The sequence below is a fragment of the Oncorhynchus masou genome, chromosome 30 (assembly GCF_036934945.1).
Source record: "Oncorhynchus masou masou isolate Uvic2021 chromosome 30, UVic_Omas_1.1, whole genome shotgun sequence".
Classification (NCBI taxonomy): domain Eukaryota; kingdom Metazoa; phylum Chordata; class Actinopteri; order Salmoniformes; family Salmonidae; genus Oncorhynchus; species Oncorhynchus masou.
The window spans coordinates 47,296,722-47,312,802 of NC_088241.1; the positions used below are offsets into that span (position 1 = coordinate 47,296,722).

Below are 16,081 nucleotides of genomic sequence, written 5' to 3' on the forward strand. Positions count from 1 at the left end.
TAGGCCTCAGTAATACCCTGGGCCGTTTTGTTCCCCTGAGAGGAGGAGGAGGAGCAGGAGGATGAAGGCTCTTTATCACTGTATTCTCAACTGGGACCTTACTCCTCTTTCTTTCTTTTTTTTTTCTTTCTTTCTTTCTTTCTTTCTTTCTTTCTTTCTTTCTTTCTTTCTTTCTTTCTTTCTTTCTTTCTTTCTTTCTTTCTTTCTTTCTTTCTTTCTTTCTTTCTTTCTTTTTCTCTGTCCCTCTCTCTCTCCCTCACTCTCTTCCTGCACCAGAGTAGTGTTAAATAAATCACTCATGGCAGCAGCACCTGTGCTAGGGGGGAAACAGTACAACCCTAAGCTCCGGTGTTGAACCCTTTCACTCCCTGGCGGCCCGGCGGCCCATTCAGTCCTGGGATCCCTGACAGGTCCTGCTGCATCTGTGTGGCCAGTGAAGCAGAAACAGCAACCTGGGAACCTGTGTGTGTGCGTGTCTGCGTGCGAACGTGCGTGTGTGGTCTTTGGAGTCACAAGGTCGCAGATTTAAAGGGACAGTGCGAGATTTTTGAAATCAAGCACTTTTTCTACTTACCTAAAGTCAGATAAATTCATGGATTCCATTTTTATGTCTCTGTGTGCAGTTTGAAGGTAGTGTAGTTTTCCGGTCCATTGCTAATTAGCAGTAGCACAATGGCTGGAAGTCTACCGAAACAGACTGGAAATGTATTTATATCTATTTAAAAAGTGATGTTCCCAATTTATACATTTTTAAATAGGACTACAATGATAGCAAACCAAACACTGCAAACCCATCTACTAGGGATCTAACAATTTACTGATATGCATTATCCCCTGTTCAAATGTTTAAGATATGTGTGTCTGCGGAACCCAAAATATATCCAAATGTATATATCTATGCAAATCAAATCAAATCAAATTTTATTTGTCACATACACATGGTTAGCAGATGTTAATGCGAGTGTAGCGAAATGCTTGTGATTCTAGTTTCGACAATGCAGTAATAACCAACAAGTAATCTAACTAACAATTCCTAAACTACTGACTTATACACAGTGTAAGGGGATAAAGAATATGTACATAAGGATATATGACTGAGTGATGGTACAGAGCAGCATAGGCAAGATACAGTAGATGGTATCGAGTACAGTATATACATATGAGATGAGTATGTAAACAAAGTGGCATAGTTAAAGTGGCTAGTGATACATGTATTACATAAAGATGCAGTAGATGATATAGAGTACAGTATATACGTATGCATATGAGACGAATAATGTAGGGTAAGTAACATTATATAAGGTAGCATTGTTTAAAGTGGCTAGTGATATATTTACATCATTTCCCATCAATTCCCATTATTAATGTGGCTGGAGTTGAGTCAGTGTCAGTGTGTTGGCAGCAGCCACTCAATGTTAGTGGTGGCTGTTTAACAGTCTGATGGCCTTGAGATAGAAGCTGTTTTTCAGTCTCTCGGTCCCAGCTTTGATGCACCTGTACTGACCTCGCCTTCTGGATGATAGCGGGGTGAACAGGCAGTGGCTCGGGTGGTTGATGTCCTTGATGATCTTTATGGCCTTCCTGTAACATCGGGTGGTGTAGGTGTCCTGGAGGGCAGGTAGTTTGCCCCCGGTGATGCGTTGTGCAGACCTCACTACCCTCTGGAGAGCCTTACGGTTGAGGGCGGAGCAGTTGCCGTACCAGGCGGTGATACAGCCCGCCAGGATGCTCTCATGCTTTTGGTGACAAGCCGAATTTCTTCAGCCTCCTGAGGTTGAAGAGGCGCTGCTGCGCCTTCTTCACGATGCTGTCTGTGTGAGTGGACCAATTCAGTTTGTCTGTGATGTGTATGCCGAGGAACTTAAAACTTGCTACTCTCTCCATTACTGTTCCATCGATGTGGATAGGGGGGTGTTCCCTCTGCTGTTTCCTGAAGTCCACAATCATCTCCTTAGTTTTGTTGACGTTGAGTGTGAGGTTATTTTCCTGACACCACACTCCGAGGGCCCTCACCTCCTCCCTGTAGGCCGTCTCGTCGTTGTTGGTAATCAAGCCTACCACTGTTGTGTCGTCCGCAAACTTGATGATTGAGTTGGAGGCGTGCATGGCCACGCAGTCGTGGGTGAACAGGGAGTACAGGAGAGGGCTCAGAACGCACCCTTGTGGGGCCCCAGTGTTGAGGATCAGCGGGGAGGAGATGTTGTTACCTACCCTCACCACCTGGGGGCGGCCCGTCAGGAAGTCCAGTACCCAATTGCACAGGGCGGGGTCGAGACCCAGGGTCTCGAGCTTGATGACGAGCTTGGAGGGTACTATGGTGTTGAATGCCGAGCTGTAGTCGATGAACAGCATTCTCACATAGGTATTCCTCTTGTCCAGATGGGTTAGGGCAGTGTGCAGTGTGGTTGAGATTGCATCGTCTGTGGACCTATTTGAGCGGTAAGCAAATTGGAGTGGGTCTAGGGAGTCAGGTAGGGTGGAGGTGATATGGTCCTTGACTAGTCTCTCAAAGCACGTCTCGTCGTTGTTGGTAATCAAGCCTACCACTGTTGTGTCGTCCGCAAACTTGATGATTGAGTTGGAGGCGTGCATGGCCACGCATTCGTGGGTGAACAGGGAGTACAGGAGAGGGCTCAGAACGCATCCTTGTGGGGCCCCAAATCAAATCAAATCAAATGAAATTTATTTATATAGCCCTTCGTACATCAGCTGATATCTCAAAGTGCTGTACAGAAACCCAGCCTAAAACCCCAAACAGCAAGCAATGCAGGTGTAGAAGCACGGTGGCTAGGAAAAACTCCCTAGAAAAGCCAAAACCTAGGAAGAAACCTAGAGAGGAACCAGGCTATGTGGGGTGGCCAGTCCTCTTCTGGCTGTGCCGGGTAGAGATTATAACAGAACATGGCCAAGATGTTCAAATGTTCATAAATGACCAGCATGGTCGAATAATAATAAGGCAGAACAGTTGAAACTGGAGCAGCAGCACGGCCAGGTGGACTGGGGACAGCAAGGAGTCATCATGTCAAGTAGTCCTGGGGCATGGTCCTAGGGCTCAGGTCAGTTGAAACTGGAGCAGCAGCACGGCCAGGTGGACTGGGGACAGCAAGGAGTCATCATGTCAGGTAGTCCTGGGGCATGGTCCTAGGGCTCAGGTCCTCCGAGAGAGAGAAGGAGAGAATTAGAGAACGCACACTTAGATTCACACAGGACACCGAATTGGACAGGAGAAGTACTCCAGATATAACAAACTGACCCCAGCCCCCCGACACATAAACTACTGCAGCATAAATACTGGAGGCTGAGACAGGAGGGGTCAGGAGACACTGTGGCCCCACCCGAGGACACCCCCGGACAGGGCCAAACAGGAAGGATATAACCCCACCCACTTTGCCAAAGCACAGCCCCCACACCACTGGAGGGATATCTTCAACCACCAACTTACCATCCTGAGACAAAGCTGAGTATAGCCCGCAAAGATCCCAGTGTTGAGGATCAGCGGGGAGGAGATGTTGTTACCTACCCTCACCACCTGGGGGCATATGTCAGAAAATTGATTCAAATGTTACGAATCGCCAGTTCACTAAAATGTTTTGCTCATATTACTTTCCTACTTCGTTTCTGAAAATGCTTCTCATCTTTTGTGACAACTGATGCGTCCTCTCCTTCAGTGACAAACGGAGCATGTAACTGTGTTGACAATCTTTGATCTAATCGTCATTTTGCATGCTGAGCTTATTCAAACTGCATGCTGTGCGCAACTTTGTGCGCTGACCAACGAGAGGTAGGCCTATATCTGATCTTGCACATCTGCGAGTCACCTACATGATTCAGATCTTTGTTAAATGACTTGTGCATATTAGGCTTTATTTTTTATTTTATTTTTTTATTTCACCTTTACCTTTCAGGTAGGCAAGTTGAGAAGAAGTTCTCATTTACACTTGCGACCTGGCCAAGATAAAGCAAAGCAGTTAGACACATACAACAACACAGAGTTACACATAGAGTAAAACAAACATACAGTCAATAATACAGTAGAAAAATAAGTCTATATACGATGTGAGCAAATGAGGTGAGATAAGGGAGGTAAAGGCAAAAAAAGGCCATGGTGGCGAAGTAAATACAATATAGCAAGTAAAATACTGGAATGGTAGATTTGCAGTGGAAGAATGTGCGAAGTAGAAATAGAAATAATGGGGTGCAAAGGAGCAAAATATATAAATAAATAAATACAGTAGGGGAAGAGGTAAGCTATATTATAGATGGGCTATCTACAGGTGCAGTGATCTGTGAGCTGCTCTAACAGCTGGTGCTTAAAGCTAGTGAGGGAGATAAGTGTTTCCCAGAGATTTTTGTAGTTCATTCCAATCATTGGCAGCAGAGAACTGGAAGGAGAGGCGGCCAAAGGAAGAATTGGTTTTGGGGGTGACCAGAGAGATATACCTGCTGGAGTGCGTGCTACATGTGGGTGCTGCTATGTTGACCAGCGAGCTGAGATAAGGGGGGACTTTACCTAGCAGGGTCTTGTAGATGACCTGGAGCCTGTGGGTTTGGCGACGAGTATGAAGCAAGGTCCAGCCAATGAGAGCGTACAGGTCGCAGTGGTGGGTAGTATATGGGGCTTTGGTGACAAAACGGATGGCACTGTGATAGACTGCATCCAATTTATTGAGTAGGGTATTGGAGGCTATTTTGTAAATGACATCGCCGAAGTCGAGGATCGGTAGGATGGTCAGTTTTACGAGGGTATGTTTGGCAGCATGAGTGAAGGATGCTTTTTTGCGAAATAGGTAGCCAATTCTGGATTTCATTTTGGATTGGAGATGTTTGATGTGAGTCTGGAAGGAGAGTCGCCCCGTAGCACTCACTTCCGTCATCATGAAGTGCTTTGAGAGACTAGTCAAGGACCATATCACCTCCACCCTACCTGACTCCCTAGACCCACTCCAATTTTCTTACCGCTCAAATAGGTCCACAGACGATGCAATCTCAACCACACTGCACACTGCCCTAACCCATCTGGACAAGAGGAATACCTATGTGAGAATGCTGTTCATCGACTACAGCTCGGCATTCAACACCATAGTACCCTCCAAGCTCGTCATCAAGCTCGAGACCCTGGGTCTCGACCCCGCCCTGTGCAATTGGGTACTGGACTTCCTGACGGGCCGCCCCCAGGTGGTGAGGGTAGGTAACAACATCTCCTCCCCGCTGATCCTCAACACTGGGGCCCCACAAGGGTGCGTTCTGAGCCCTCTCCTGTACTCCCTGTTCACCCACGACTGCGTGGCCATGCACGCCTCCAACTCAATCATCAAGTTTGCGGACGACACAACAGTGGTAGGCTTGATTACCAACAACGACGAGACGGCCTACAGGGAGGAGGTGAGGGCCCTCGGAGTGTGGTGTCAGGAAAATAACCTCACACTCAACGTCAACAAAACTAAGGAGATGATTGTGGACTTCAGGAAACAGCAGAGGGAACACCCCCTATCCACATCGATGGAACAGTAGTGGAGAGAGTAGCAAGTTTTAAGTTCCTCGGCATACACATCACAGACAAACTGAATTGGTCCACTCACACAGACAGCATCGTGAAGAAGGCGCAGCAGCGCCTCTTCAACCTCAGGAGGCTGAAGAAATTCGGCTTGTCACCAAAAGCACTCACAAACTTCTACAGAGGCACAATCGAGAGCATCCTGGCGGGCTGTATCACCGCCTGGTACGGCAACTGCTCCGCCCTCAACCGTAAGGCTCTCCAGAGGGTAGTGAGGTCTGCACAACGCATCATCGGGGCAAACTACCTGCCCTCCAGGACACCTACACCACCCGATGTTACAGGAAGGCCATAAAGATCATCAAGGACATCTACCACCCGAGCCACTGCCTGTTCACCCCGCTATCATCCAGAAGGCGAGGTCAGTACAGGTGCATCAAAGCTGGGACCGAGAGACTGAAAAACAGCTTCTATCTCAAGGCCATCAGACTGTTAAACAGCCACCACTAACATTGAGTGGCTGCTGCCTACACACTGACACTGACTCAACTCCAGCCACTTTAATAATGGGAATTGATGGGAAATGTTGTAAATATATCACTAGCCACTTTAAACAATGCTACCTTATATAATGTTACTTACCCTACATTATTCATCTCATATGCATACCTATATACTGTACTCTATATCATCGACTGCATCCTTATGTAATACATGTATCACTAGCCACTTTAACTATGCCACTTTGTTTACATATTCATCTCACATGTATATACTGTACTCGATACCATCTACTGTATCTTGCCTATGCTGCTCTGTACCATCACTCACTCATATATCCTTATGTACATATTCTTTATCCCCTTACACTGTGTATAAGACAGTATATTAGGAATTGTTAGTTAGATTACTTGTTGGTTATTACTGCATTGTCGGAACTAGAAGCACAAGCATTTCGCTACACTCGCATTAACATCTGCTAACCATGTGTATGTGACAAATAAAATTTGATTTGATTTGATTTGATTTTGAGTTTACAGTCTAACCAGACACCTAGGTATTTGTAGTTGTCTACATATTCTAAGTCAGAACCGTCCAGAGTAGTGATTACTTGATGTGCGGGCAGGTAGTGATCAGTTGAAGAGCATGCATTTGGTTTTACTTGTATTTAAGAGTAGTTGGAGGCCACGGAAGGAGATTTGTATGGCATTGAAGCTCGTCTGGAGGGTTGTTAACACAGTGTCCAAAGAAGGGCCAGAAGTATACAGAATGGTGTCGTCTGCGTAGAGGTGGATCAGAGACTCACCAGCAGCAAAAGCGACATCATTGATGTATACAGAGTAGAGAGTCGGCCCAAGAATTGAACCCTGTAGCACCGCCATGGAGACTGCCAAAGGCCCGGACAACAGTTCCTCTAATTTGACACACTGAACTCTGTCAGAGAAGTAGTTGGTGAACCAGGCGAGGCAATCATTTGAGAAACCAAACCAATCGAGTCTGCCGATGAGGATGTGGTGATTGACAGAGTCGAAACCCTTGGCCAGGTCAATGAATACGGCTGCACAGTATTGTTTCTTATCGATGGCGGTTAAGATATTGTTTAGAACCTTGAGCGTGGCTGAGGGGCACCCATGACCAGCTCTGAAACCAGATTGCATAGCGTAGAAGGTGCGGTGGGATTCGAAATGGTCGGTAATCTGTTTGTTGACTTGGCTTTCGAAGACCTTTGAAAGGCAGGCTAGGATAGATATAGGTCTGTAGCAGTTTGGGTCAAGAGTGTCCCCCCTTTGAAGAGGGGGATGACCGCAGCTGCTTTCCAATCATTGGGAATCTCAGACGACACGAATGAGAGGTTGAACAGGCTAGTAATAGGGGTTGTAACAATTTCTGAAAATAATTTTTAGAATGAAAGGGTCCAGATTGTCTAGCCCGGCTGATTTGTAGGGGTCCAGATTTGGCAGCTCTTTCAGAACATCAGCTGACTGGATTTGGGAGATGGAGAAATGGGGAAGGCTTGGGAGAGTTGCTGTGGGGGGTACAGTGCTGTTGACCGGGGTAGGGGTAGCCAGATGGAAAGCATGGCTAGCCGCAGAGAAATGCTTATTGAAATTCTCAATTGTAGTGGATTTATCGGTGGTGACAGAGTTTCCTATCATCAGTGCAGTGGGCAGCTGGGAGGTGTTCTTATTCTCCATGGACTTTACGGTGTACCAGAACTTTTTTTAGTTTGTGTTGCAGGAAGCAATTTTCTGCTTGATAAAGCTAGCCTTGGCTTTTCTAACTGCCTGTGTAAATTGTTATTGCATATCACAGGGGGCTGTTCGATGCTAATGCAGAACCAAGGGCTATATCTGTTCCTGGTTCTAAATTTCTTGAATGGGGCATGCTTATTTAAGATGGTGAGGAAGGCATTTAAAAAAATAACCAGGCATCCTCTACTGACGGGATGAGGTCAATATCCTTCCAGGATACCCGGGCCAGGTGGAGTAGAAAGGCCTTCTCGCTAAAGTGTTTCAGGGAGCGTTTGACAGTGATGAGTGGAGGTTGCTTGACCGCTGACCCATTACGGATGCAGGCAATGAGGCAGTGATCGCTGAGATCTTGGTTGAAAACAGCAGAGGTGTATTTAGAGGGCAAGTTGGTTAGGATGATATCTATGAGGGTGCCCGTGTTTACGGCGTTGGGGTGGTACCTGGTAGGTTCATTGATCATTTGTGTGAGATTGAGGGCATCAAGCATAAATTGTAGGATGGCTGGGGTGTTAAGCATGTTCCAGTTTAGGTCACCTAGCAGCACGAGCTCTGAAGATAGATGGGGGGCAATCAGTTCACATATGGTGTCCAGAGCACTGCTGGGTTCAGAGGGTGGTCTATAGCAGGCGGCAACGGTGAGAGACTTGTTTTTAGAGAGGTGGATTTTTCAAAGTAGAAGTTCAAATTGTTTGGATACAGACCTGGATAGTAGGACAGAACTCTGCAGGCTCTCTCTACAGTAGATTGCAACACCGCCCCCTTTGGCCATTCTATCTTGTCTGAAAATATTGTCGTTAGGGATGGAGATTTCAGAGTTTTTGGTGGTCTTCCTAAGCCAGGGTTCAAACACGGCTAGGACATCCGGGTTGGCAGAGTGTGCTAAAGCAGTGAATAAAACAAACTTAGGGTGGAGGCTTCTAATGTTAACATGCATGAAACCAAGGCTATTACGGTTACAGAAGTCATCAAAAGAGAGCGCCTGGGGTATAGGAGTGGAGCTAGGGACTGCAGGGCCTGGATTCACCTCTACATCACCAGAGGAACAGAGAATAAAAGGAGGTTTCTGGGGGCGATAAAATAGCTTCAAGGTATAATGTACAGACAAAGGTATGGTAGGATGTGAATACAGTGGAGGTAAACCTAGGCATTGAAACATCATTGAAACCAGGTGATGTCATCGCATGTGTGGGTGGTGGAACTGAAAGGTTGGATAAGGTATAATGAGCAGGGCTCGAGGCTCTACAGTGAAATAAGTCAATAAACACTAACCAGAACAGCAATGAACAAGGCATATTGACATTAAGGAGAGGCATGCTTAGCCGAGTGATCATAAGGGTCCAGTGAGTAGTGAGGTTGGTTGGGGTCATGGTGATTCAGAAAGATAGCCGGGCCATGGGTAGCAAGCTAGCAGAAGACAGGGGAGGTCTGTTTTTAGCCACCTTGTGCGTTTCCGTCGGTAGATCTGTGGGGTTCCGTGTGGTAGAGGGGACCAATCCAATTGGCAAAATAGATATAGTTGTAGTGACCTATTCAGATAGAAGCCGATAAGACAGCTAACGATTAGCGGGCCGCAGATGGGCGTTCTGGTAACGTTGCGACGGAGGGGCCAGTTGGATAACTCCCACGGGCAGATAACGTCGGTAGTCCAGTTGTGATAGGCCCCTTGGGGCTCCGGGTTCGGATAGGTGATTGTAGCCCAGGAGTGGCTGATGGAACTCTTCAGCTGGCTAGCTCCAGAATAATTAATGTTTGCTCCTTCTGGCTAACTTCTGGCTAGCTTCTATTGTGGATTTCTGTCACACCCTGACCATAGTTTGCTTTGTATGTTTATATGTTTTGTTTGGTCAGGGTGTGATCTGAGTGGGCATTCTATGTTGTGTGTCTAGTTTGTCTGTTTCTGTGTTTGGCCTGATATGGTTCTCAATCAGAGGCAGGTGTTAGTCATTGTCTCTGATTGGGAACCATATTTAGGTAGCCTGTTTGGTGTTGGGTTTTGTGGGTGATTGTTCCTGTTCCTGTCCTTATGTCTGTAGTGTGTTAGTTTGCACCAGTATTAGGCTGTTTGGGTTTTCGTGTATTGTTTTTTCGTATTGATTCGTGTTTTCTTCAGTTTTCATTAAACATGGATAGCAATAGCCACGCTGCATTTTGGTCTGACTCTTCACCTATAGAAAACCGTGACAGAATCACCCACCACAACAGGACCAAGCGGCGTGACAACAGGCAACAGCAGCGCAATGAGGATTGGACATGGGACGATATATTGGATGGCAAGGGTTGCTACACATGGGAGGCGATCCTGGCGGGAAGGGATCACCTTCCATGGGAACAGGTGGAGGCAGCGAGGAGAGCAGAGGCAGCCGGAGAGAGGAGCCGGCGATATGAGGGAACACGGTTGGCAAGGAAGCCCGGGAGTCAGCCCCAAAAATTACTTGGGGGGGGGCTCACAGGGAGTATGGCGACGCTAGGTAGGAGACCTACGCCAACTTCCTGTGGTTACCGGGGGGCTAGAGAGACCGGGCAGGCACCGTGTTATGCTGTGGTGCGCACGGTGTTTCCAGTGCGGGTGCATAGCCCGGTGCGGTATATTCCAGCTCCGCGTATCGGCCGGGCTAGAGTGAGTGTCGAGCCAAATGTCATGAAGCCGGCTCTATGCATCTGGTCCCCAGTGCGTCTCCTTGGGCCGGCTTACATGGCACCAGCCTTGCGCACGGTGTCCCCGGTTTGCCTGCATAGCCCAGTGCGGGCTATTCCACCTCGCCGCACTGGCAGAGCGACCGGGAGTATTTAATCAGGTTGGGCAGGCTCGGTGCTCAAGAGCTTCAGTGCGCCTGCACGGTCCGGTCTACCCAGTACCACCTCCACACACCAGGCTTCCTGTGCGTGTCCTCAGCCCAGTACCACCAGTGCCAGCACCACGCATCAGGCCTACAGTGCGCCTTGCCTCTCCAGCGCTGCCAGAGCCTTTCTCCTCTCCTGCGCTGCCGGAGTCTCCCGCCTGTTTAGCGCTGGAAGCCAAATGTAAATGTAGCTCCAAATGTAGCTCCTTTATTGATATGATTGGTTGACGGTAGGTGAGAGCGGGACGTCCTGTATAAACACAAATTCCCAATTGCGTTTCACCGTCCATACGGCGCCTCGAACCACATTTTCGGATCATACATACATTGGCTCATAATTTGCTCTAAATGTGCCATAATTTCAGATTTGAGGTGAGTAATACTTTTTTTTTTTAATTGTTGAGGCGGGTTGCAGGAGAGTGTTTTGAAGTTGAGATTTTTTGAAAAAAATATATATAAAAGATATGCAAAGAAAATATATATATATATATATAAATACACGGGACACGACAAGACGAGGACAAAGGACGTCTGACTGCTATTCAATCTTGGGAAAGAAATATAATTGACTTTATTTAATAAAAATGTTTGTAATTTCATTATCTCTTTGACTCCCTCTTTGTTACGAGCTGGTTCGTAACTGTAAGGTTAAAATAGTTAGTTAGTTATTTGTTGATTGACAAACAATGTAATTTGCTAGGTTATCAATATCAGATGTACTGTTGAAAATTGTGCTTTTATTAGCCAAAGAAACCTGCAAGACACAAATATAATCTGGCTATACCTGCTGATTCTTAGGCAAAATTGTGAGTGAGCCCACAACCTTGGCTGAGAAGCAACCCCACACATGAATGGTCCCAGGATGCTTTACTGTTGGCATGACACAGGACTGATGGTAGCACTCACCTTGTCTTCTTCGGACAAGCTTTTTTACGGATGCCCCAAACAATCGGAAAGGGGATTCATCAGAGAAAATGACTTTACCCCAGTCCTCAGAAGTCCAATCCCTGTACCTTTTGAAGAATATCAGTCTGTCCCTGATGTTTTTCCTGGAGAGAAGTGGCTTCTTTGCTGCCATTCTTGACACCAGGCCACCAGGCCAGATGCACTCACACCTGCCTGCTGCCATTCCTGAGCAAGCTCTGTACTGGTGGTGTCCCGACCCCGCAGCTGAATCAAATTTAGGAGACGTTCCTGGTGCTTGCTGGACTTTCTTGGGTGCCCTGAAGCTTTTTTCACAACAATTGAACCGCTCTCGCTGAAGTGCTTGATGAACCGATAAATGGTTGATTTAGGTGCAATCTTACTGACAGCAATATCCTTGCCCATGAAGCCCATTTTGTGCAAAGCAATCATGATGGCACGTGTTTCCTTGCAGGTAACCATGGTTGACAGAGGAAGAACAATGATTCCAAGCACCACCCTTCTTTTGAAGCTTCCAGTCTGTTATTCGAACTCAATCATCATGACAGAGTGATCTCCAGCCAACACTCACACCTGTGTTAACAGGAGAATCACTGACATGATGTCAGCTGGTCTTTTTGTGGCAGGGCTGAAATGCAGTGGACATGCATTTTTGGGGATTCAGTTCATTTGCATGGCAAAGAGGAACTTTGCAATTAATTGCAATTCATCTGATCACTCTTCATAACATTTTGGAGTATATGCAAATTGCGGCAGACTTGATGAAAATTAACATTTGTGTCATTCTCAAAACCTTTGGCCACGACTGTACTCTAAATTTTGAGATGGGGTGAAATCCAAAGTTGTGCTAGATATTCATTAGCAATGTCACTGACAAATATTGGTAGAGTACTAGCTCAAACAGTTTTAATCTGTAAAAATATGAAATGTATTAGTGGGTGATTTCAGATCAAAAGTGGGTGGACAAAAAGAAAACATTGCTGCCCCCCCCCCCCAATCACATAATGGGGTGGTAGATGCCCATTTTCTCTTATGGCTCAGCTCAGGTGCCTAATTATACCATAGACATGCATCATACATCAGAACCAGCTCAGAGAGGCCAAGCTCATGAGCTCCATCAGTAGTAGATTTGAATTTAGAATGAAAATGTATGTGTTTATGCAACAAATGTTAATGCCTCAAATAGTATCGTATCGCATTGAACCAAATCGCATCGATTTGCTCTCTAATCAAATGGAATTGCACCAAATTGTTTCAAACTAAAACATATCTTTCCTGTATCCTATTGGAGCCCATGCACCTAGATACGTATCAAATCATCTTGAAAGGGAAAGATGCATATCCCTACCATCTACAGTATTTAATGAGTTTAGATCTCTCTCTCTCTGGCTTCCTCTTCTCTCCCTCTTTCTGGCTTCCTCTTCTCTCCCTCTCTCTGGCTTCCTCTTCTCTCCCTCTCTCTCTGCTCTCTCTCTCTCTCTCTGGCTTCCTCTTCTCTCCCCCTCTCGCTCTCTAGCTTCCTCTTCTCTCTCTCTCTGGCTTCCTCTTCTCTCCCTCTCTGGCTTCCTCTTCTCTTTCTCTCTCTCTCTCTCTCTCTGCTCTCCCCCTCCTCACCGTCTGTCACCAATGGCAACTGCAAATGTGATTATAATTATACAGTTTTACTCCTCTGTAAATGTTAACAGCTCAAGGATATCACTTTTTTAGAATAACCTCTCATCCCAACCCATGGATTGAAGAACCAGGCATCGACAGGAATTATCTTTATGCCTTTAAGCTATACTGTAAATTCCACCAATGAAACATACATGCTATCATTTGTTTTTGTTTTTAACAGTGTTGGAATCATATTATTACACCCACTCTAGATCATCAGTGTTGAATTAGGGGTATTTTGTATAACTGACAACACCCGATGGGTTGGAATTCTGTTGATAATCAAGTGTACTGTGTCAAGTTCTGGCTTTAAATAGGAATTCACTTTCTGCTCACCTTTTTCACCACTCACATGCACTCACGCACACACAGAAACACCAAGACACGTGCATGCACGCACGCCCAAGCACATACACAGACGCACACAAACAAGTGTGTTCTCTTCTCTCAGTAATTAGAAGTGCCTTGAGTAGAGCCCTCCTCTCCTTCAATATGTTTTCTGTTAATACCACTGGTGCTTTGCAGATGTCAGCCATTGAGAAGTGTACATAGTCTATCAGAGAGATTATGATGCTGTTTTGTTGTGTTTGTGTGTTTGTATGTGCGTCTGTGCGTGTGTGTGTGTGTGTTGGGAGTTACAGTATGGATGGATTTACCGACTAAATCATATTTGATTCTTAATTCAACACTTAGAAGAATATACTCATTTGTTTATCATCCGTTTGTCTTATCTGTTCCCCTTTCTTTTCTAGATCATGATCTCAGAGACCGTCCTGTTCTTGATACAATACTCGTCCAAAGAGCTGGACAGTCAGGAGAAGACCATGCTGACAGGAGACTGCTGCTACCTCAACCCTCTGGTGCGCAGGACCTTTCGCTTTCTGGGTACGTCATACAAAGTAAATATTATCGAAACATTAGCCAACTTTGTGGTTCAGTTGGCAATTGTGCAATGACAAGGTTGTACTTCGGATAAAAGCCTCTGCTTGTTGACACATATTGCATATATGAAATTCTCTCTGTCTTGTCCTTGAAAACTAGCTCCTTATGTCCAGTGTCTCCTCGTACAGAAATGCACACTGGCACGTACCCTGAGGGGAAAGAATGGGATCCTTTGGAAAGGAATGGTACAGTACTGTATGTAGTCTCCTCGCCTATGCTCTCACGTAAACGTTCCTATTTTAGATAAGACTACAGAAACCAAGAGGATTATCACCCTGATCCCCAAGGGAATACTCCTCCCTCTCTCACTCTTTCCTGTTAAATATTCAATTTACACCACAATTCCTCTCACTGTAACAATTCCTTAATGTTATAAGCTTTCAGTCGCAGCTAAACCTCCCTTTACTCACTATATACAATATGTATGAATTAATGTTTCTCTAAATTACATCTACAGTTGAAGTCTGAAGTTTACATACTCTTAGGTTGGTGTCATTAAATCTTGTTTTTCAACCACTCCACACATTTCTTATTAACAAACTATAGTTTTGACAAATCAGTTAGGACATCTACTTTGTGCATGACACAAGTCATTTTTCCAACAATTGTTTACAGACAGATTATTTAACTTATCATTCACTGTATCACAATTCCAGTAGCTCAGAAGTTTACATACACTAAGCCGACTGTGCCTTTAAACAGCTTGGAAAATTCCAGAAAATTATGTCATGGCTTTAGAAGCTTCTGACAGGCTAATTGACATCATTTGAGTTAATTGGAGGTGTACCTGTGGATGTATTTCAAGGCCTACCGTCAAACTCAGTGCCTCTTTGTTTGACATCATGGGAAAGTCAAAATAAATCAGCCAAGACCCCAGAAAAAAATTGTAGACCTCCACAAGTCTGATTCATCCTTGGGAGCAATTTCCAAACGCCTGAAGGTACCATGTTCATCTGTACAAGCAATAGTATGCAAGTATAAACATCATGGGACCACGCAGCCATCAAACCACTCAGGAAGGAGACGAGTTCTGTCTCCTAGAGATGAACGTACTTTGGTGCGAAAAGTGCAAATCAATCCCAGAACAACAGCAAAGGACCTTGTGAAGATACTGGAGGAAACAGGTACAAAGTATATATATCCACAGTAAAACAAGTCTTATACCGACCTAATCTGAAAGGCCTCTCAGCAAGGAAGAAGCCACTGCTCCAAAACCGACATAAAAAAGCCAGACCACGGTTTGTAACTGCACATGGGGACAAAGATCGTACATTTTGAAGAAATGTCCTCTGGTCTGATGAAAAAAAAACAGAACTGTTTGGCCATAATGACCATCGTTATGTTTGGAGGAAAAAGGGGGAGGCTTGCAAGCCAAAGAAAACCATCCCAACCGTGAAGCACGGGGGTGGAGGCATCATGTTGTGGAGGCGCTTTGCTGCAGGAGGGACTGGTGTACTTCACAAAATAGATGGCATCACGTGGAAGGAATATTATGTGTATATATTGAAGCAACATCTCAAGACATCAGATACTAATTGAGTGTAGGTAAACTTCTGACCCACTGGGAATGTGATGAAAGAAATATAAGCTGAAATAAATCACTCTCTACTATTATTCTGACATTTCACATTCTTAAAATAAAGTGGTGATCCTAACTGACCTAAGACAAGGTATTTACTAGGATTAAATGTCAGGAATTGCGAAAAACTGAGTTTGAATATATTTGGCTAAGGTGTATGCAAACTTCCGATGTCAACTGTAAATATCATATAGGATGTTAAATGGATAACTCAGTCTAACCGGCCAACTTTGCTTTTGTTAGACTGTCCGACAATAGCCCTTTAGTGTTATGTTGGTGTAACAATTAGTTCTGCAGATTATGTCTGCCCCAGTAGCCAGCAGTAGCTACCACAGCCACCTGCTGTAGAGGTATGGATGACGGAGGTACCTAGAGCAAGGGATTCGTGTCAGAT

At 45.4% G+C, this 16,081-nt stretch overlaps 1 protein-coding gene across 4 annotated transcripts in view; it reads left to right on the top strand.

Moving 5' to 3' along the window:
• LOC135522679 (phospholipid phosphatase-related protein type 5-like) overlaps window positions 1-16,081 on the top strand; it is a 107,949-nt gene that overhangs the window by 48,443 nt on the left and 43,425 nt on the right. For all 4 annotated transcript variants that reach the window (XM_064949171.1, XM_064949174.1, XM_064949173.1 and 1 more), the window contains one exon: window positions 13,919-14,051. In XM_064949171.1, the coding sequence (XP_064805243.1) occupies window positions 13,919-14,051 (133 nt within the window). The remainder of the gene's footprint in view (window positions 1-13,918; window positions 14,052-16,081) is intronic.